We start from the raw sequence: 22,815 nt of genomic DNA, 5'->3' as shown, positions 1-22,815 counted from the left end.
GGGTAAAAAACCAAATGGTAAAGAGTCCCAGGTATTTAATCCCTAGTGGGAGTTGTTAAGAGTGTCGTTGACCCACTATTGATCATGTGCCTCATCACATGCTCCAAGGTGTGAAAAAGGTTTTGGGCGAAACCATTGTGAGACTTTGCCTCACCCCATTATGTGACCCATTGAGATCATCTGACGCAAGATGTGAGTGGGGTTGAGGCGCCTCGGAAGGGATCTCAAAACTGCATTGTAGGTGCCAGACAGTTGGTGTCATAAAACACCCCCTCTGTTCAAAGATGCTTGTTCACAGTGGGCATAGATGGTCTCTTTCACTCCTCTTTCCAGCCATCTGTCTTCTCTATAGTGTATAAAAGCCTATTTCTCCTTAAAAGATGCACAATTGCAGAGGTGGGAAGCAATGAAGCAAAAATCCTGTGTTACTGTACTTAAGTAGAATTTTCCATTATCTTTACTTTCCTTGAGCATTTATTTTTCTGAAAACTTTTTACTTTTACTTCTTACATTTTAACACAAATATCTCTACTTTCTACTGCTTACATTTTCAAAACAGGGTAGTTACTTTTGGTTTAAGACATTTGAGGAGTTATTATTTCACGTTACTGTATACCTTCAATCCTGAATGTTTTTGATTCAATCACCACAGCTTATCATGAAAAAGGCAAATGAAAAAGACAAAATCATGTAATTTATGCATGATTTACTGCGCCATATTCAGGTGTTCTTACTTCAGCATTTAGCTACCGCTACAGAGAGAAATGAGCACAAAGAGTGACGTTTTGTTTTTGTTTAAAAGTGGTAGGTAATTTCAAATGTAGCGTTTCTATCAGCTCAACAAACATCAGCAAACACACAAACTGTTTCTGTGTAGCTTAGGGCACACTCTGTATGCTAGCTAAAGGTACAATTGCTATATTTCCCAACAGGAGAAAAGAATGAGAGCTCACTTCACTCAAAGATGGAGCAAGATGTATGAAAGACAGGAAAGGAGAGGAAGACAGAGCTCTATTTAAAGGTAAGAACTGCTAGTTATGGAGCAAGAGACATTGGAAAAGAGAAAAAAAAGTACTTTTGCGAAATCCGAAATGCAATTTTTTTTATTTTATTTTTTGAGATCCCAAGAGAGACTTCCCCCCCCCCTGTATTTCTTGTACTTCCATTGGTACCTGTGAAGCTGTACAAAACAGTGCAGCTAGATGTTACAGTTTTTCTCGATTGCTTAAACAAATTTTTTCAAACTATGCCTCGTATTCTCAAAACACAAATCCATAACGTCTCACCCAATTTCCCAAACATCGTATTTCGAGGTCAAAATGAAGCTCTACACCCAAAACCATACCCTATGGCACAGGTGTCGAACTCCAAGCCTCAAGGGCTGGTGTCCTGCAGGTTTTAGATGTGTCCTTGATCCAACACAGCTGATTTAAATGGCTAAATGACCTCGTCAACATGTCTTGAAGTTCTCCAGAAGCCTGGTAATGAACTAATCATTTCATTCAGGTGTGTTGACCCACGGTGATATCTAAAACCTGCAGGACACCGGCCTTCGAGGCCTGGAGTTCGACACCCCTGCCCTATGGTTTTGGGTCTGCCTGGGAGGCTATGAAGGCAGAAAGATGTTAGAAAACCTTGGGTTATTGGTAAACCAGTCATGAACCAGAGCAGCGCGATGGAAGCTGACGTTATCCCAAACAACAACGTAGTGAGGGTGCTCTGGCTGTGCTGGTTCCCTGTAGTCCAACTGGAACATATTTTGTCTTAGACCATCAAGAAAAGTAAGGAGAAGCATAGTGTTATAGGGTCCTAGAATGGCATTGCGGTGGAGTATCCCTCCATGGCTGATGGCTGCACACAGAGTGACATTCCCTCCACGCTGACCAGGGACATTTACAATAGCCCGATGGTCAATTATGTTCCTCCACCTCTACCTCGCCCACCTCCTCCTCACTGGTGTCCTAGACTGCCTTCTCCTCCTCCTCCTCCTCCTCCTTGACCTTTTCCTTTGCTTGTCTTTGGATCCATTGTTTCATCCTAAATGAGCTGACTTTGGCCATTTTGTCTATCCATCAAAGTTTCTGATTGGTCTGTGATACAGTTTGACTCCTAGTGTTTCCACTATTGAGCTAAAGCTGTGCTGATGTGAGAACATTATTGACTGCTAGTGCTTTCTAAGTGACCACATGGTGTCAGCACTGACAAATGTAGGGATTTTTGAGTAGAGTTTTGCAGTAACAGTTCACCACATCTGACTCATGTGGTAAAGCAGGGGCATAGTGTTTACAGTTCAGTGTTTACAGTGGGTGTCCGTTTTGGAAAGTGTCATTATGGTTATTAAATTTGGGTTCACAAGACTGGTTATAGTGTTTAAGCAATCGAGAAAAACTGTAAGATCTTTCTCCTACTTATGAATAGCACTCAGTGTGCTGCTATGTTGAGCATATAGTAAGAATAAAAGGCAGAAATAAAATGAGTTCTGTCTTTTCGCTAATATAATTTTATTACATTAATATAGCACAAGGTTCAGTTTGCTTTGGACAAAAATAGCTGGTAGAAACATCTTATAAAGAGTTATCTTTGTTTACTTTCTTACTTTAAGTTTATTTCAGAGCCTTTACCTGTACTTTTACCCCACTTTTGCTTCAGTGTAAAAGTTGAAACAGTACTTCAACTTTTACAAGATGATTTTTAAACCCACTTAATTACAGAATGTCTGCATTTTAGCCACCTCGCCACACGTGTAAGGAAAATCTATTTGTGTGTTGAGCAGCAGAGTTGAGTTGAGTATGTGGTTTGCGCCAATAAAAGACTCGCCAAATCTTCTCTACCACTGTCAAACAGCTTATTCTCCTATTAACCCTTGTTTGGTGTTGGTTATTGGATCAGATTATTGATGTCTGAAAAATAAACAAGACATATTGGCAATTTACCAATTTATTAATATAACTAACAGGAGCCTCAGTCCTCCAAGATGACAATGCTCGTCCCTGTAGAGTGGGGTTTCCAACAATATAAACAGGGGTGCACATAAGTGGTCCGCAGGTGCGCATTCGCTGTCAAAATAAAAGACGCGCACCAGATAAGAAGTTGCAACGCGCATTTGCGTACATAAGATTTTCTGGAGGAGGACAGACATTAGTTTAGAACTCTTAAAGATGTCGAAGAAGCAAGCTCCTTTAAGCAATTACTTTGGTGTTCCTCCACCTCCAAAGAAGTGTCAGAAGGAGTCTGAACCGCAAAAGAAGCGCGTATTCTCGGAAAAGTGGTTGCAGGAGGTGAGCCGGCTTCAAACAAATGATGAACGCACAGATATATAATTTATATTCTAGTATAATACAATAAAGTATGCAATAACATAATATATAATAATATAATATTATTTTAAATAATATAATATAGTATAAGAGCACTCAGAGAGCACAACTTCCCCAAGGCTATACTAAAACTTTAAGATTTTAGAATGTTTTTATTAAAACACTCCGACGTCAGGCTGCTATGGGGTCAAATAAGATGTGTGTTGTACAGCTCTCTCATTGCCCTTTCATATGAAAACTTACGTGATATTGTTTCTTGACATTTTTTTTTTTTCAAGAACAACTTTGACCTTGGGTGCTAAGAATGACTGCCAAGGTCAAATCCTCAGCCAACCTAGGTACTCATGTCCCCCAAGTCTTAGTAGATTTTTATGAAGCTTGAAAAAAAAAAATTGTGGGTAGTACAGTAAGGTTTTTTTTTATTATTATTATTATTTTCATATTTGGCGTGACCTTGAGTTTAGCCTTGATTCACCAAAATTAAATCATCTTCCACTGTTATTTGTATCTACCGTCAAACACAATTTGAAAACGATATCTTAAAAAACTGTGGATGCTAGACTTCTAACAAACAGACAAAAAAATAAACTGAACCGATTACGTACTCTCTCCATTCCATCCGAAGTTGAATAGACTTTTTATTTGACTTTTATTCTTGAGTAGAAATAAAATTAAACAGCACAGGATTCTGTTACCTTTGGGATCAGACCAGTTCAATCACTTAGAAAAACAGATTTAATGTGTTTGGCAAAGTTGTTGTCAAAGAAGATACTAAAGAGAAGTACTTGTGTAAGATAAACCACTGTACGTAGATCTCAAAGAAATTCCTGAAATTGTCAATTATCTCTGAGTTGCTTTAGCTTAATTGTGCAAAACTCTTGAGCTAGCCCTAATTTCTTTACACTGTATATTGATAGGAAAATGGGGGAAAATCTGATTTTAGTGAAACATTTTAAACATTTTACCAGTTAATTTTAGTTTTCAAATTTCAATATCTATCTATTAATTCCATGCAATTTCCTCTAGTTAGGGCAATGTGTACACCCTGCATGCACAGATAGTGACATAAATCTCTTTTAGGACTGCTGATTCCAACACTGACTTGAAATTTATCTCTTTTTGTTGCAGGTAAAAGAACTGTAAAGGCATTACTGCCATCCTGTGACTTCTTTATGCTATGACGCAAGTACTGTGTGTACCATGTGTTGAGAGCGAAGCTTTGACCTTCTCGTTTTCTTTCTCCTGTTGCAACATAATCTAAATATCTCAACCTGCAGTGCATTCCACTTGCCAGAAGAGAGCACTGCTCCTGAGTAGATGCTCCTGATCTCACGGAGAGAGTTTGATAATCGGCCAGATACAGTTAAGAAAAACAGTTGTGACATGTCAAGAAAGGCACATGTATAAGGATTGCAAGAGCATAGTTATTGCAACATGTCCTCTGCTCTACATGGTCCCACTTCCCGCTAATAAACTGTATAAAGTCATTGTCATCACAGGAACCCATTGGTCCACAGGCCACTGAATTGCATTAATGTTGAAATGATGATTTGTAAATATGTTTAAAAGTAGTTTGAACTTGGTTTTGAAGTTCTTGTAACCAGAACAGCATCAGCTGTTATTGTCCTATAAATGAATTAAAGTAAATTGTGCTCTCAAATATTAATGCAATCACCCTATATACAATATTAGTTAGTCTCATGGGAATTTTGTTACTTGGTAGATTTGTTTTTGGCTTGTTTTCAGCAGTATGATGAATAGCCACAGGAGTTTCCTGTTGCTGTTGCACTATACTGAACCACAAGCTGAACAGCCCTTAAACGATTGCTATCGCCCTATTGATAAGCAACTCTACACATTTTTAAAATCTGTTAGTGGTATAAAAAAACTACGCTATACACCCTGTGAGTGGATCAGCCAATTCAATATGTGACATTTGTAAATCATGAACAGTTTTTTGGGTTTTTTTATTTTATTTAATAAGGGTAGAATTGTCTGATGTGTAAGGTTTTAGCTTAATGTTAAAAAGTTAGCAGTGTTTGATTTCACGTGTCCTATATATTAATACTACCAAACCACAGTTCTGAACTGGTTATGAACTGTTTGAATACACTGACAAGTGACACATAGATCATACTACTTTTTCCACGCTGCCACACACTTTCAGTGTGTGGTCTTTAAAGCCATGGTGACAATGTTTGTGTGCTATAATATGCAACTCAGGAGGAAATCCTTTTCACTGTTTCTCTGTCAAAACTTCCTTCCATGTGCACAGGATGTACAGATTTTGTTTAATTTTAAATTTAATTTTTTTTTTTTTTTACCAATTTCTCATTTTATTAGTCTTTGTTTTACGCAACTGATTTTGTTGTTATTGTCACAAAAAAAACTATCAGATATCTTTAACAAAAACCCAACATTTACAAGAACAGAGTGTAAAAATGTTATTAGTGGCTTAGCCTTTACACTGGTACAATATGTCTACTATGAATAGCAATGGTAAAATTCTTTGCCTTTTGTCTGTCATCACCGGGCGTGATCTGGCTGTCTAAAGCCCAGTGAGTCAGACGCACAAGGACAGGCCATGAGGAAGTTAACTGCTTCCTCTCTCTCACTACCAGACATGTTTTGAAGGAAGAAAGTTTGTGGTCAACAAAAAAAAAACCCCAAAAAACAAGAAAAACAGAAATTCTTTTAGAAATATTTCCATTTCCCACCACCTTAACAAGCATTTAATAGATGTTCTTAGTGATTTTTTAATTTTTCTTTGAAGTTTGAAGTTGAAGTTCTTCCACACCTTAAAAGCAGTGAACTGAATGACTGAATGGAAAAACAAAAGGTGCAGAAAAGATATTTATGCTCTCCACTATGCAGTTGCCATCACACTTCACATCCTGTAGTTGTGCGCGTTCAAATTCAAAGTATCCTAAAGGGCGGTGGTGATTTAAAGGTGTGAAAACCACAGGATAACTGTTGTTATAAGCTGTAAGTATACCGAATTTGAAGCTCTAATTTGAGCTTCAAATTCATTTTGTCTTAAAGTTAATTGATGCCTTCAGAAAACCTGCTCATTTAAAAGCACAGGTATGTAAAATCATTTTTTCTTTTTTCTCTGCAATATATCAAAGCATAACCACATAATACAGTGAAACCAGTCTCTGATCTCTTACTCTAAAGCATGTTTGCGAATACCACATTGCTTATATTTTCCTGCGGGGATTCTTTACTATATTTGTGTCGTCTCAGATCTGTGTGGTTCGTCATTTTTGAAAGTGAGCCTGAGCTAATAACATCAAAGCCAAGGTATCTTTGGACTGAAGGGGAAGTTTATCACTCATTTAGCTATTACTCATTTGTATAGTCTAGGGGAAAACTGATCAGAAGCAAGCGAATTACTATGAGCTTGAATTGAGGATTACTGGAGAGAAGTGTGGTGCTGTTGTGGGCCAGTCTCTTTACAAAAATACATTAAGGAAAAAAAATTGCTGTGTTGCATATATGATTTTATAAAAATGCTGACGGTCATACTCCTGCACCTGAAGCAACATCCTCCCATGAGTACTCACATGGGTACAGCATGTGTATGAAACCTACATTTTGCCCCCCCCCCCCCCCCCCCCAAAAAAGTCACACATGGCTCACCACCCACATTTTAGACCACAAATGCCAATGAAATGATTTGTTTTATTTTGATGTAACGAGTGACACTGAGCACGTCTTTTGGCGTTATCAGTAGGTGTTTTGCAAGAGTTTTTTTAAAGACAAAACTTTTGAAAAAGTTGAGTTAAAGCGAGAAAAGTGAGAGACGGGCAAACGGTGCGAAAGAAACAGAGAGAGAGAGAGAGAGAGAGAGAGAAACTGAGCGCTAGAACAGGATATTTTGTCACTATGGTTACTGGCAGGAGATACTGATCTTGATTACTTTGTCTTGTTATTTTCACCCGGGTCAGTGTGACGGTACCGCGCTCAGGGCAGCTGTGATATCTTTCCGCCAAAAATAACGTCGGTTGAATAAATGGGACTTCAGGTCTGATGAGCAGCACGTTCCATCTGTAAGGTAAGTTTCTCTCTGTGTTTTTTCCAAACTTTAACTTGTTTTGTAGTGTAACGGTGAACACCGTGTCTCTTTTGACTTGCCAAAATCAATTTCAGGTGATCATATAGATTAATATACGTGGACTAAAGGTATGAAAACAGGGCATAGACTAGAGTCAGGAATTTACTCCACGTAAATGTCTCACACCAAAGCAAAAAAAAGTGTATTTAAATAAACATTTTTAAATGGTGCATGCTGATATCGTTACAATCTTCATCCTTTATTCTTTCATGTAATTGAATTTGGCAGATTCAGAAAAACAAAATACTCGCTCACTTGTGTAAACCTGACATTACCACAACCACATTATTAACTGTCTTAAGAAACACACTTTTATAACACACACGCAAGACTATTGGTTTTCAAATTTGTGAAGTCATACAACAGCTTTTTGAAACTATTTAAACACAACAGTGTTGTTGCAGGTTTGTCCAAAATGCAATTGGTGGGCCAGGAAACATTTTTCTCCACTCCACCATGTGGTCAAGCAGATAGATAGAATGATAAGGCAGTCTCAATGTACACAATGTGGCACTCCAACTGCCTAGCATTCAAGGGTAGAGTACCTTGGGGAAGCTCACTTCCTCATACACAAGGCCAGCTAGTAACACCCCGTTTTTTTTTTTTTGTAAACTTTTTTTGTGCTGTTTATGTGACAGCGCTGCAGCTGCATTTAGAATAGCCGTTGAGCAGAGGCATTGTTCACTGACTTCCTTCATGGCACTTTTAACCACACGCGCTATGCCAGACACGTCCTGTGAGTCAAAAATTTAAATAAAGGATTGGAACAGTTTGGAAATGAACGTGACTTGTACTATTTTCCCTGGTAGTCGCTTGAGACAGAAATATAAGAAATATAAAACTAACTTCATGTATGAAAAGGAAAATATGCTATATTAAAAAAGCAAACCACAATCATCTGTCAGAATAGAAAAGGAGAAGAGCTGCATATGCAGATTAAAAGCTAAATATGCTAACCTCATGCTGCGAAAAAGTAGCCAGTCGGGACATAAATGTACAACCTTTGGAGGCGTTCGTTTATCTTTTCGTAATGCATTATGATGTTGGCTCAGGATTTTATTAATCATCTGGGTCGATGGGACTGTGATGTTTGAAAGCCAAGGCTTTGTACGTGTGGCTGTTTACGTGTGCTTTGCAGTTCCAGTCTGTCACCAGTTCCTCTCAGATATCAGGTGTATCTTTGTTTGCACAAAATTTTAAACCACAAGATGGCACTACAAAGCAAAAAATCTATTTGTACCTTACAGCACTTTGTTCACAGTGTTCACTGTTTCACAACTCATTGTTAACTCTTGCTGTTGACAGATCAGGTTTTACTTACGTGAAGAACAAAATAGTCAATTTGCTTGCTTTGACTGTCCATAGCAACAATTTTTTTAAAATATAACTTCATAATTTGTTAGAGTTTAGAAACACAACCTAAAAGATAACGTCAGCATTGCCATTTAAGATTTTTTTTAATGATACTGCCATTTACACAACAATTTTGTAGACTGTGAGGAAATAGACTTTGAGACATACTCCTTTTACTTCCCTTTCGAAACACGGTCATGGATCTGTAACCCTCTATGTGTTCTCACACCAATGTTGACAATAGTTTCATATCATCATAAAGAAAGTCTCAGCAGTTCAGTTTATTTATTTTTTTCCCTTTAATTTGTTACATACAAAAAATAAGAAAAACATTCAAAGCAATGTGTTACTCTCTGGATTGAAACCAAGTTTGATTGTATTTTTTGCTTTTATGCAGATACTCAATAAATTTAAGATGGGTTCTGCCGCCCCAACCACAACCTTCAACAGTACCTCTAACTGCACCACCCTGTATGCTCATCGGGAGTATGCCAAAATCCTCATGCCTCTTTTCTACAGCCTTGTGTTCTTTGTGGGACTGTTTGGTAACTGCCTGGCCCTCCATGTAATCCGTCCCAATCTGAAGAAGATAAACTCCACTACCTTGTACTCTCTCAACCTGGTCATATCCGACATCCTCTTCACCCTCTCTCTGCCTTTGAGGATCATCTACTATGCTTTGGGTTTCCACTGGCCACTAGGAGAAGCTCTGTGCAAGATCTCAGGCCTTATCTTCTATATCAACACCTATGCGGGAGTCAACTTCATGACCTGTCTCAGTGTGGACCGCTTCATCGCCGTGGTCTTGCCTCTGCGTTTTGCCCGACTCAGGAAAGTCAGTAACGTGCGCTACATTTGTGTTGCCGTGTGGCTGCTGGTCCTGGGTCAGACACTCCCACTGCTTAACATGAACATGTGCCACAATGAACCTGATGGCTACATCACCTGCATGGAATACCCCAACCTTGATAAAGTTCCACATATTGCCACTATACTGATTGGTGCTGTTGGCATGGGTTATGTTATCCCTGTCGTCACCATCCTGGTGTGTTATTCTGTCTTATGCTCCAAGCTTCACTTAACAGCCAAGAACAACCATTTAACAGAAAAGTCCGGCAGGAACCGCAAGGCCATCGGAGTGATCTGCTGCGTGTCCGTGGTGTTTATCGTGTGCTTCAGCCCCTACCACATTGACCTCCTGCAGTACATGATCCGCAAGCTGGTGTCGGAACCCGACTGCAGTCAGCTCACAGCCTTTCAGGTGTCACTGCACATCACCGTATGTCTGATGAACCTCAACTCCTGCTTGGATCCGTTTATCTATTTCTTTGCCTGTAAGGGCTACAAAAGAAAACTCCTGAAAATCCTGAAGGTGCACGTTAGCATTTCTTTCTCCAGCGCAGTGAGAGTGTCTCCTGAAGGTTCCTCCAAGGATTTCCTCGACGGTAACAAGATCCAGCTAAACAGCTCAGTTACGGGAACAGTCACAGAACGAAGATCCCACTATCACGACTGATCTAAAGAATTAAGGGACAAAGAGCTGCACAGAATAAGAGGAATCTTTTTGTTTCATTTTGTTTTTCTCAGGGTGACTTTTCTCAAAGATAGTGTCTCAAATAAAGAGGTTTTAACCTTAAAATGGACTTTTACATCATCACAAATGCCCAGCATCTGTAGACACTGGAAATTAATGGATTGTTTTCCACAAGTGAAAGCACTCAAAGGACATTTCTGGAAATGTCTGAGAATTCAAGGAGGAACCTGTTGCAGAGCTAACATGGAGAATGGGAGGAAACCACAGTACCAATAGAGCCACACAGGTCTGGAAGGCCCCAGCCTGGATTCAAAACCAGCAAGCTCACATCAAAGGGACTCACTTACAGTGATACTTCTATGAACTGAAATGTAAGGATGAATTAGATCTGACAGAAGTTTCATTCTCGTACAGAATCACGCTTCAATTGTCTTTTATTTCCCCCAAGTTTCGGTTCAGCTTTCAGGTGTAATAGTTCAGGGAAATCGACAGAGATTATTCCAACTCTCTGCCAACCTTAAATGTTTGCAAAAGCAACATATTTAACATTTTCCTGTTTGGATAATGATGCATTGTTATTTAGTGGCTTGAGGATGAGGTTGTTTTTTTATTTTTTGTTTGTTTTTTATTTAAAGAAACGTTTGCAACAACTTTAATTGTTCTGGATCTGTTTCTATAGTTATTATTTTCTGTCTGCGCAAGAGTTAGAGACGCAGTGGTTTCAAGTGCTATATGTTCCATCAGCAGTTTGTTATGTTTCTTGTTGAATTTTTATGGTCTATATTTTAGGTTTAATGTGTGAACAACACACAGCATTTACCAGGCCACAGGAACGGCCATCATAAAACTGTATGCCATGTGTAGTGATATATTTATAAAAGGGTACTAACGTGACCAAAAACCGCTGAAAAACTGCAGAAACTGCATTTCACCCTGTGGTTTGCTAAGTGATTAACATCTGTTAAGTCAGTCTAAAACTGTTTAGCTTTGCGAGCGAGCTCGTAGTACTCTACAAAAAATTTGGGGGCATTAGAAATCTTTAAATATGTAACCATTATACCGTACTTTCGGAAGGGTGCTAAACTTATTCTTTAGTATGATGATTTTAGAAGTACAACTAGTGCAATAAAGCCTGAGATAGACCAATCATCATACATGTGTGACTGGAATTACCCGAAGAAACGGAAAGCATTGCAAAACTCTAAATTCACAAAAAAATAAAGTGTAGCAAAATCTGAAGATAGTTAGAAAACATTTAAAGGCCCATGATCTTTGCCAGTCTTTACATTTAATTGATTGTAACTTTGTAACACATTGTATTATTTACTTTAGTTCAATCTGTTACTTTTCTTATTGGAGCAGCTCTAACAGCATCATTTTCTTAGGGATTATTAAGTATTCTGATTCCGATTCTGCCCAGATACTGATATACTTTTTTTCCTTTTTACTGCACCTTGTGTAACTATAATTGGTAAATGAAAACTCTTCACAGCATTGTTTTTGGAGCAATTTTCACTTCAATGCTTGACATGTTTATGCAGCACTGTACATAATAAATGACTTGTAATAATTATTAATATTGTTTTGGATGTGACTGAGATTGTGTTTATATTGTGGTTATATCCGCTTCTTGCTGGATGCAAACAGCAGCTCTGTTTATAGTATACTGAGTCACCACTATGAATCGTTCTTAGATTTAACACCCATTTCACGTTATCTCACAACACCATCACCTTCCCACTGAACTAGAAGGCCATGAAGGGATGTCAGGATGTCTGGTTATTAGAAATTCAGTCAACACAGATGTGTTTTATCAGTGAAGCAGCAGAAATTGTGCACATATAAATTTCAATATTTGAGGTAAGAAAGAATTATAAAATATAACAGAATATTGCATGCATCCAACAATATGTTTAAGGACATTGAGAAATGAGCACTAGTTTAACTAATTTAACTGGTTAAGTAAGCCAAATGCTTGGTCTGAGGTTTGAGAAAAAAGAACAGTTGATCTGTGGTGGAATGCAAACTCTCACCTCTTGCATAGCAGCCTGCACCCAACAGTACACCACCATGAACTTATACCTTTCAGCACAAAGGTCAGAGAGCGTCTACTGTAAGCTGGCATCAAAAAGTCTGAAAAAATACGTGCGAGGATTTATTTTTACTGCCTTCGCATTTTGGAAAGGTGTAAACTTTTTGCTTTTAGTTTGAATTACACATGTGTTGGGAGACTGTGACAGGACTTTTGGTCGGTTCAAGCTACTGAAAACAGTTTGAACTAGAATTTGATCTTATATTTGTTTACATATCTTGCTATCAGGTTGCACAATTCTGTCTAATTTGCTAAGATTGTGAAACAGTGGCCTTTTTTGGCTGTTGTTTAGAACAGAACAGAACAGAAGGAACATTTCTGAAGGAGGCTTTGATATCAGATTGCAAAGAAACGGAGCACAACGTTAAAAAAAGACTAACTAGTGAGAAGTTCAGCAGCGTTTAACGCTTATGTGTCACTATAACATATGCCAGGGTGACAGCAAACCCACAGAGCAAAACACATGGCATCATTTACAAAGTACAGCACTGTGAAGAACTTTGAACTTTGGAACGCAAGGGGTTTGTAGCACTTATTACAGAAAAATTTTATATATATGAAAAAATGCTAAGAGTGCCATTAAGTGAAGAAATCAGAGGTACTAAGAGCATCCAAAAACTGTGCCACTGATTTGCAAAAATTAGCAGTTGGGTGGAATTGCTATCAAGACATTTACAAGTATGTAAATATAAAAAACATAAAAACATCAACAGAAAAACTTAAAGCATCTTAGTATTTGTATTAAGAAAACCTGGTACTCTTGTTACAGAGCTGCCAGCCCTCTGACACATTCACCACCCACATTTAGTGTGTCACACAAACATTTGCACTTACACATTTTAATGTCAATGTGTCTCATTTCCTGTATCACTTGATTTCTCACAAATAATCAAACGATAAAAGATAAAACGACACCATTTTAATGTATATATAAAAGGGGATGTTGAGCTCTCAAACAATAGTTTTAAAAGGCACACTGCCATCATTTAACAAATCACAACATAACCACATTAGATAAAGCCTGGTAAGTTACGCTGAAGACAGATTTGCAGTTGTAGTGTCAGAGCTAGCACGAAGGTGCTGCACTGAGAACATGGTTTATAGCTTCACCTGGATGTAATCTGATCCACAGATCTGTTTGCATCAGCTGTGCTGTTTGAAAACCAAACAGCAGCGATGTACAACGATAAAAACCTGAACTCACGGTTTTGTCTCCTCTGAGTAGGCTGACATTAAAAGTACTCCAACAAGTAATTAACGTAACTTTTCGCTGTCACCTCTGTACAAACCTGATTTAATCTCTAAGCTGCAGGAAGTTTGCTGGTGTGGTAGCTGTGAGAAAAGGAGCAAAAAAGTGAAGCTGTGGTAAAAATACTTGAAACTAGACAAAATACTTGGAATGTTATCTGATGACATTTAGTCACCAGACAGAAATTAATCAGCCATTTAAGTTAACCATCTACGTCACTGTCATACGTACATGCAAAACAGCATCTTTCTTTCTTGGATTTTACGCCGTTGGTTATACAAAACAAGATATGTTTTCTTGTTTTGTTCATTTTTTCATAGGTCAAATTATGTTATCAGAATTTTTGGCATTTACATAAGAGTTAAGTACGAGCCAGAATATATGCATATATTATTGACATATATGCATTTTGACGCTGTTATCTTCGTACGTTTAGTTCAACGGGAACATGTCTCTTGATGATAGTGTGGTTTCTTCGTTTGCAATAAACACTGTATTTCACACATATAATTGCCAGCTGCTTCATCATGCTTTGTTTCTGTCACTTATATTTCTCGGAGAGGCTGACAGTATGAACATCATGTCAGAATCATGGCCATGCATGCAGTCAGATATTTTAAATATGGAGGTTTTTGAGACAAACCTTTATAATAATCCCAACTAATACATGGAAAATTGACAGGTAATGAATGGGTATTTAGTTAAAGTTTAGCATGGTGCTGCATGGTGGTGGCCATGCTCTAGGTGTGAATTTAAGTGTAAATGATTCTCTTACTCTGTGTTAGCACCGTGGTAGACGCGCAACATGCTCATGGTGTGTCCTGCCTCTCACCCAGTGATGGCTAGGATAGGCTCCATGATGACTGATATTAACTAATCTTTAATAATTACAGAGTTGATGTTACTTTGTCGCATGTTGTTGTGACATAAAATGATTAATTTATGAATTGGAAACTGATTTACATGTGTGTGTGATAACAACAATATTCTAATGAAACTGGCACAAGTAACATTTTATAGACTCTTATGGATTTTTTTTTATAATTCTAAACATTACTTTTATATGACTCGAGCGTCATTACTGTTTAGTGTGTGTGAAAACGAGAAACACCAAAGGTCACCAAACGGGAAACAGGGAGTCCCAGACAGACCTTCTAGCACACTGCAGTGGGTCTGAAAGAGGGGGCTGATGATGAAAGTGCGCATGTAAGCCAGAGTGCTTCTTGGACAGGGTTGAGACAAACCATAATTCACTCTCACATTTAGACTCATCAGGTGATAAATTACATCATAAGATCGACCTTTTTGGTATGAGCTATCACTACTAACCACTACACCACAGCGCAGCTAACTAATGTGGTCAAAGAAAGAACCTTTTCACAATGTTTGCGTACAAAACCCTTCAACTCTGCGCCACCTTGAACAAATATTGAGTTTGCGAATCCTTAAATTTATAAAGCAGTTACTACAAATAAAATATGATATACTGATATAATGCTTTCTTTAATGTAAAAATAATATATACGTTCCGCAGTGAATAAATAAGCCACAGGCTGGGTGTGTTGTAGTATTTCTTTTCAGCCTCTAGAGGGCAGTGTAAAACAGCGTAAGAGAGATGGTGATTAACCAAATAAAATGTGCTTCTCAGAGGGGCCATATATCAATTCTAAATGTAGACGGAAGCTACAAAAGAGGACCTAATAATCTTTTTATTGAAATATTACTTTTATGCTTTTACAACAAATGGCATAGTAAAAAATAGATAGTTTAAAAAGAGCAAAGGGAGAAGGGGAGAGGTAGTTGATGTCTAGTTATCTGTATAGAGAAAGCATAAATACACTCCTTGTTGCTTATACAGGTGAATAATTAAACATGTACTATAGAGTTGAATATTGACGCAACCACATGACAAGTATCAAAGAGAGGAAAACATCACACAGACTGTTGTCATAACAACATATTGCAATGAACACAAAGTACCATCTGGTGCGAGATTTTTTTTTAAGACACATCAAGAGGACAAGCCGATAGATAATTATTTCCCAGGAATAAGAATTAGACTGAATGAGCTGTGATCAAAATACAGTACTAAAAAAAAAAACAAAATCCACTGACAATAAGAAGAAGTTTAGCATCAAAGCTGACAAATCTGCACGGCACAATTATGAATGTGCATCGGGGCAACATGTAAAACCTTTTGTGGGAGTCGCAAAAAAGAAAAAACCTGTGGTGAGTGATGGAAACGGTCTATTTTAAGCCCTGCGAATGAACCAGCGAGGACGTGAACAGAAGAAGTTTTGTTCTCACAAAGTTCTTTGAGTCAAACGTCCCAATTGATAGTTTTTACCACCTTACACACACACACTAATCAGACGCATTAATCTGTATTCAATCCGGGTCCACGCTGACCTTGAGCGTTTCACCTGAGCTATGCGCTTTGCATCCATTAAGCCGATGTGGTGTAAAACCATCTCCCAGCATCAGCGTGAAGTGTCTATTACCACCGTCTTATTTCCTGTTTATATGGCAACTGCCTCAACATCCTGTTTTTAATTACTTCTCTCCAGCAGCAGATGCTTCTCGCAGCAACCTGCTGTGGATTACTCCCCTGAGAACTAATGTGCTGTGACAGACCCCACTTTTCCAATCAATAACTCGCCCTAAATCTGCCATCTCTCTGCCTGCCAAACACACTCCCACTTCTAATGGCACATCATTTTCTTTAAGGGGGTGTAATTGCAGACTGTGGAAAGCTGTAGTCCATTTCTGTTCCAACCACGCAGACAGTGTAAAGGAATCTAAAAAAGAGCAGAAACTATAACGCACGGGCGACACAGGAAGTGAAGGGGGCTTTACAGCCTCTTCTGTCTCGCCACCATTACAGTCAAATTCAAAGAGAAAGTATTCACTTCCCTGTTTTGGCCGTGAGAGCTTGGTATTCTGACATCTTCATGAGTTCCATTTGGCTTCATAAACCTGCTGTTGTGAGCTTGTCAAGATGTTTGTTTGATTTTTGTGGTAAGTGCAGCCTTTTATTGTCCAGGCAAAGCTACCTGATCTGTTTCACTTTTAAGCGTTGAAGGTTGTAGTATTGGCAGACGTGTTTCATGGCTACTTTGTACAGTATGCGTCTTTTGGTGCTACTAAAAATCGATTCACATGATATGTTTGTTTCATTTACATCTTTCTTTCATCTAGATTATGTCTAGTTTGCTGTGGGATATCTAGATTGATAGATATTCTATAATTTTATTTACATACAATAAAAAAAAGTACGTAGAGTGGAGTACAGTAGAAAAGAAATGGGTAAATGTCAAACAGAAGTCACATGATTTCTTATCAAGATACTAAATCACTTTCTCAGGGATACAAATCACACTTCCACATTTGACTCTAACCACAGGTTGCAGTTAAATCAAACATTTGCTTTCATTTTTTTCTTTGTCTGTTTATTTGGATGGTTTTTTTCGTCTGCAGTTATAGAAAAGCTCTCTGTTTCGCATGGTACAGCTGCACCGCATTTTAAAAATATATATTCAAATTAACAGCTGCTGCTGTCATCTGTAACATAAAAATGTCCATATTTAGAAGAAGCCACCATTTCAACTGAGTGTCACTTCTGTAAATCTAATTGTGTCGTTTTAATTCCTGTCTACAGCAGACGGTTTGATCGTGCTAAACGTTAGGAAAGACTCTTAGTTTTACATTTTTACAAGTTTTATGTTTTGGTCTTTCTTCTCAGATTTTACTCGTGTGGATGGATGAGGAACAGATTCAAAACAATCCATATATGTAAGTTATATTTTGAGTTGTTTTGACAGATTATTTTGGTCATAACTGTCACTCTAAGAATACATCTTTAACTTTCTTGTAGCTGATTGAAATGATTCAGCTCCATGTAGCTGATGTACTTTTAGGGATCCACAAGTGGTAGCCAAAGTACATCCTTTTCAGTACCAAAACCTTTTTGGATGTGTCATACGAATATTAAAAGCACCACAGCTGCATCAGACATGACCACATGTGATATATAAACCAAAATGTTGAAACAAAGGTACTAATGAATGACAACTGAAACAAACGCCATTGTCTTTCAGTATGACAGTGGATCTAAACTCCACCAACATGTCTGCAACTATGAAGCCAGAGCAGGGACCAGTGGAGTACCGCATTTCAGGCCTGATTTTCTACTGCTTCATCTTCGTCATTGGAGTCATGGTTAATTTCACAGCTTTATGGGTGTTTGCCCTAACCACAAAGAAAAGGAACTCAGTCACTATCCACATGATAAACGTGGCACTGGTAGATCTCACCTTCATCCTGCTGCTTCCTTTCAGAATGGTATACCACCACCAGGACTACTGGCCTTTTGGAGATCTTTTCTGTCGAATCATGGCAGCCTTCACCATTTTCTACCCTTGCATGGCTTTGTGGCTGTTTGCCCTGATTAGCACTGACCGTTACATGGCCATTGTCCAGCCAAAGCACGGCAAGGAGCTGAGAAACGTCCCGAAGGCTGTGGTGGGCAGTGTTGGGGTCTGGGTCATGACCATGGGCAGTTCTGTACCATTGCTCTTCTCCCAGAAGGACCCTGACCGGGCCTCTAACTTCACCACCTGCATCAAGATGCAAGACATCATCCACATGCGCCATGACAACCCCGTCAACTTTGTGCGACTTATCTTTTTCTTCCTCGTTCCCATCTGCATAATGATCGGCTGCTACGTCGTCATTGTGGACAATCTGATTCATGGCCGCACCTCTAAACTCAAACCTAAAGTAAAGCAAAAGTCCATCCGGATTATCATCACGCTCATTATCCAAGTGCTGGTGTGTTTTGTGCCTTTTCATGTGTGTTTGGTTGTCCGTTTGCTGGGGAACGGCATCGACGGGGGGTATAGCACTTGGGCAGTCTTCACCACATTCCTCATGAACCTAAGCACAGTCTTGGATATCATCCTGTACTACATCGTCTCCAAGCAGTTCCAGGACAGGGTGATTAGCGTGATTCTGTACAGGAACTATCTGCGGAGCGTGAGACGAAAGAGCAGGCACACGCACACAGGCAGCATCAGATCAATGAGCAATATGACCAGCGCAATGATATGAAACAGCCACAGTCATTTCAAAATGGGACTGCGATACGTACTGTGAGCGCTTTTGCACAATGTAACACTGAATGCATCGCTGTGTACATGGTTCATTATCAAAGGAATCAAGAACTTGCAATTAATTTCCAAGGTGTAATTTACACTCACAGTATGGGAGTGCTGCTGTTGTGGCAAAAAACATCTGTGTTCAGAGCTGATTGACTCACCCATGAGACTTGAGATGGTTTTTTTCTTCTTCTTTTTTTGTGCGTCTTTGCTTTAGCAGACAAAGCACGAGTGGCTGTGTCTCAGGTGTGATGTGTGCAGGTGAAAATAAAGCTCACATTCATTTAAGACGTAGCACACAGTATCTCAATGTCTGCTTTGTTGTACGTGAACACTGAAACTCTTCTCAACCTACTCGCAGCGTCACTGACAGCCTCCACGGGGGGGGACTTACAGGAAACAATGGTGGGTTTTTAAGTGTTGTCTCTTTGATTTGTTGTCGTGCGGTGTTTTGAACTTTACCTCTGCAGCACCTCGGTTTCTGCAGAGGCGAAGTGAGCAAATGTTGCCATTGCTGCGGCATGATGTCATGCACACAAGGAGCAAAGTTTTTTCGGCTGCATTTATATTTAGATTTGCATAGAAAAAAGGGAAAGTCCAACCTGTGGTGCAGCACATACAACACACAACAAGTTTTGTTAAAATTGCTGTAAATTTATTGGCCAGGTGATGGCAGCATGGCACAGCTACAACAGATCCCATCAACCCAGGAGAGCAGGCCATCACAGTGCTTTCTTGACTTTTGTCAAGCAGACTGTGCAAGATTTTTGTTTTCTGTTTTAAAAGTCTTTTTCTTTGTTCATAGGGGGATTTCATTTATTACATCCAGCTTCACAAAAGCCAACACTTCAGTTTTTCTTCCCTGTGAAACAACCAGTGCGCCTCATTTACACAGAAGTCCTAGCAGCTTTCAGAAACAGGAATCAGACCAATATGTTTATGGTGCAATGTGAATTGTATTGATTGGATGTTAAATGATTCAGTCGCTTGGAGTGCATTTACAGTAACATGCTCGAGAGATGTCAGGGAGGCTATTCGGTAGATTTAAAACCACCTTAAGCTTAAAAGAGAGAACCTTTTTTTCTACACGGAGATACTTCAGTGTCAGGTCTCTGCCGCAAAAGTAATTTATTCTCAGTTTCTTCTTCCTCAAATGACAGACAAGGAAATGAGTTAGACGTGAATGCGTGACAGTTCTGTCTCTGCCAAGTGGCTGTAAGTGGAAGAAATGTGATGATTTTGATAGGTGTCCAGCCCAAACATCACTAAGAATTGATTTTGGTGTGGCCAGTTGTTAAAATAATTGAGTTATTGTTTCTGTAGCGACAACGCAATCTTAATTGGGTCAGACAGTAAGCCAGTGTAGCTGGGTAACAGTGTAGTGGCGCTTTCAATTACACAGTAAGAGCACCCTGTGGTGCAATCACAGATAGCAAAGTTATTGCATAGCTGATCACTTGCAAACACAGGCTAAATATACCGCATTAAACTGTGAAAGTCTTTAAAATGTGCCTGATTCTGTTAATGTTCTGACTGATTTTTCACAAGCAAGTCCAGCTGTATTCATACTCAGAGTAGTAAAAGGATAAACTGTACTGATGGTCCACGTGGCATTCGGCTGATTGGTTAACAGCATTCAGATGAAGAAGAGGCCAGTGTGTATGGCATGAAAGGGTTAGATTTACACTGTCCTAAATAAAAGAAGGCAGACATCAAAATTTCCAATCTCGTGGAATTCTGGGAACTGCAGTTCATCATATGGTGATAGGTTTATTGGCTGGTGGACTACAAGTGGATTTATAAAGGAGAGGTCAAAGGTCAAATGAAACATCAGAGGGTTGTCTATGTATCCCACCTGTTAGACATCAAAGACAAACCAGCCACAGTGCTCACAGCAACTGGCATTTAAAACAATTAAGTTTCCTGTCAAGTCCCTGTGATGAATTATCCGGAAGCTTTACCCGCTGTAATTCTAAATCTTCCCAACAAGTGCCTTTGTTGTAGAGAAATTAATGAAAACAAGATTGTCTTTCATAGGAGCTGATCTAACAGCGCAACAGCCAGCTGCTCTTCTTTGGGAATAAAAACAGTCAGCATTAAACACAGCTCGCACAAAATACTTTTTTTTCCTCCTTTCTCTTTTTTCCCCCACCACTCGTGTGGAAAACAAATCAGGCAGCAGGCGCAGTGGCCATCTGTTTTGTTATTTGATATGTGTGAATACATGTTGTAATGACTTTGTTTGTGAATCACTCTGCGCGGCAGAACACACGAGAGCTCTCGAAGTGCTGGAGTGTTCAAAGCTAATCATATAATTGGACACAATAGTCGATGACAAATGGAGACGCTTGGAGCCAGCCAGCTGGGGAAGTGAATATGTAATCATTGTAAAATCATATCATTTTTGCATATTTGAAGACAGCTTAATAGAGTTTGCGTGTCAGCACACTATCAAATGATGATCAGAGACAGTGTTGCTGCATTTGTTTTTCAGATTGTGCTTTTTTTATATATTTATCTGTGCTGTGATTAAAAGTGTTTCTAAAGAGCTGGTTTCTGATGCTGCGTGTTCATGTATGTTCCATTAAATCCTGAAAGTCAAAGCAGATCTGGGAGAAAATACTCCTCTGAATTAGGAGAAAAGAAGGAGTAGTTAGAGCTACAGTTGTACCGTAGCCTGGGGGGATGCATGGAAAGATTGTGCATTTAAAAGATTAACAAAACTCCAATACAGCTAAAATATATTCACACAGAGACACCTGCACGCTATGTGCTGTAAAGAAAAACGTGAGAAATGGACAAACTGCTGACTAGAAGTATTGCTCAGTTGTGGAAATGCACTTTTTCTGCCACTCCACTTATTAGTAGTTAAAATAAAAGCCACCAAACCAAACGAAACACTTTGGTTTACTTTGTTTTTTTTTAACTGTCTAACAAATATTGTAAAATAAAATGTTGACTGAATTCAAATTAATGCCGAGACGAAGGTGCGGAGTGGATTTTGTAACAGTTTTGTTTGAAGCAATGTTTTCCACAGTTTTACTATATACCATCAATCTTCATATTGTTCCCATTAGAGAGCACAAGGACATGAAAGAGGACCTATAATGTTATATAGATACTGTACACATCCAGCCTCAGCTGGGCCTCCTCATCTACTGTATGGCATTAGCAGCCAGCAGCTGCCTGCATTTACATCGTTTAGCGTTTCTCTCAGGGCACTTTAATACGCTGAACCTCTCCCCTGGTAAACTTTACAATAGGATGTTGAAGGATACTTCTGGACTGCCATAGGAAATGAGAGGCACATGTGCGTGGATGTAGCGGTGCAACGGCGGATTCCCCCCTGCGATGCTGAGCTTAAGGGCTGCACAATGAGACTAATGGATTCCTTTTGTGGACAAAACTAGGTTAAGCACACGAGCTATTGTTTTTATCTGTATTTGGACGTGCAATCATATCTTATGAAGAGCAGGAACTGTGTGAGGTATGCACATTAGCAAGGATAGCCTCTCAGAGGTAATCTTTTCCTCTGGCAACTGCAGTCTACTATTGCATTGTCTTTCGTCTCTATTAAAAGGAGATAATCTAGTGCAAGAGTTTCAAATGCTGCTAAACTGCCTCCAATTGACCCTGTATTTAGCACAAGAAGGAGAGGAAATGTATGGCCTTGATTACAGCTGTGTGTCTATTTTAGCAGACTGTTCTATTGCTGATTCACACACACGGCCAGCCACCATTAAGAACCATAAATAATGTAAGGCCCTCATCTGTGTGTGTGTGTGTATTTTCTAACTCCCAGCTCAGCTAAGTGGTTGAATGGAAACCTTGGCCTCCTCCTTGTCAGGTTCTCCGTAGATCTATATAAGATTTGTTCAAAGTCATTGTAAAGAATAACATTCACAACACTGTTCTGCTCCATGCACATGGCAAAGTTTTTTAATTCTATTAGGTGAAGTGGAATAGGAGCTCCAGTGGGGACTGTGTCAGGTTGTGT

General features: G+C 39.0%; 2 protein-coding genes across 2 annotated transcripts; both read left to right on the top strand.

Moving 5' to 3' along the window:
• The first annotated feature begins 6,993 nt into the window (after nt 1-6,993).
• On the top strand, nt 6,994-11,894 carry gpr183a (G protein-coupled receptor 183a). The gene is made up of 2 exons (XM_084908625.1): nt 6,994-7,374; nt 9,185-11,894. Exon 2 carries the CDS (start codon nt 9,203-9,205, stop codon nt 10,301-10,303), a length of 1,101 nt encoding a protein of 366 aa, XP_084764751.1. The 5' UTR covers nt 6,994-7,374; nt 9,185-9,202; the 3' UTR covers nt 10,304-11,894.
• A 4,357-nt stretch (nt 11,895-16,251) lies between these two features.
• Nucleotides 16,252-21,911, top strand: gpr18 (G protein-coupled receptor 18). The gene is made up of 3 exons (XM_084908715.1): nt 16,252-16,680; nt 17,405-17,454; nt 17,760-21,911. Exons 2-3 carry the CDS (start codon nt 17,420-17,422, stop codon nt 18,769-18,771), a joined length of 1,047 nt encoding a protein of 348 aa, XP_084764841.1. The 5' UTR covers nt 16,252-16,680; nt 17,405-17,419; the 3' UTR covers nt 18,772-21,911.
• The last annotated feature ends 904 nt before the right edge of the window (nt 21,912-22,815 follow it).

The sequence above is a fragment of the Perissodus microlepis genome, chromosome 16 (assembly GCF_051167445.1).
Source record: "Perissodus microlepis isolate ML-2025 ecotype Zambia chromosome 16, ASM5116744v1, whole genome shotgun sequence".
Taxonomy (NCBI): domain Eukaryota; kingdom Metazoa; phylum Chordata; class Actinopteri; order Cichliformes; family Cichlidae; genus Perissodus; species Perissodus microlepis.
Note: the sequence above shows the minus strand (reverse complement) of the source record. Positions and strands in the feature narration are given on the sequence as shown.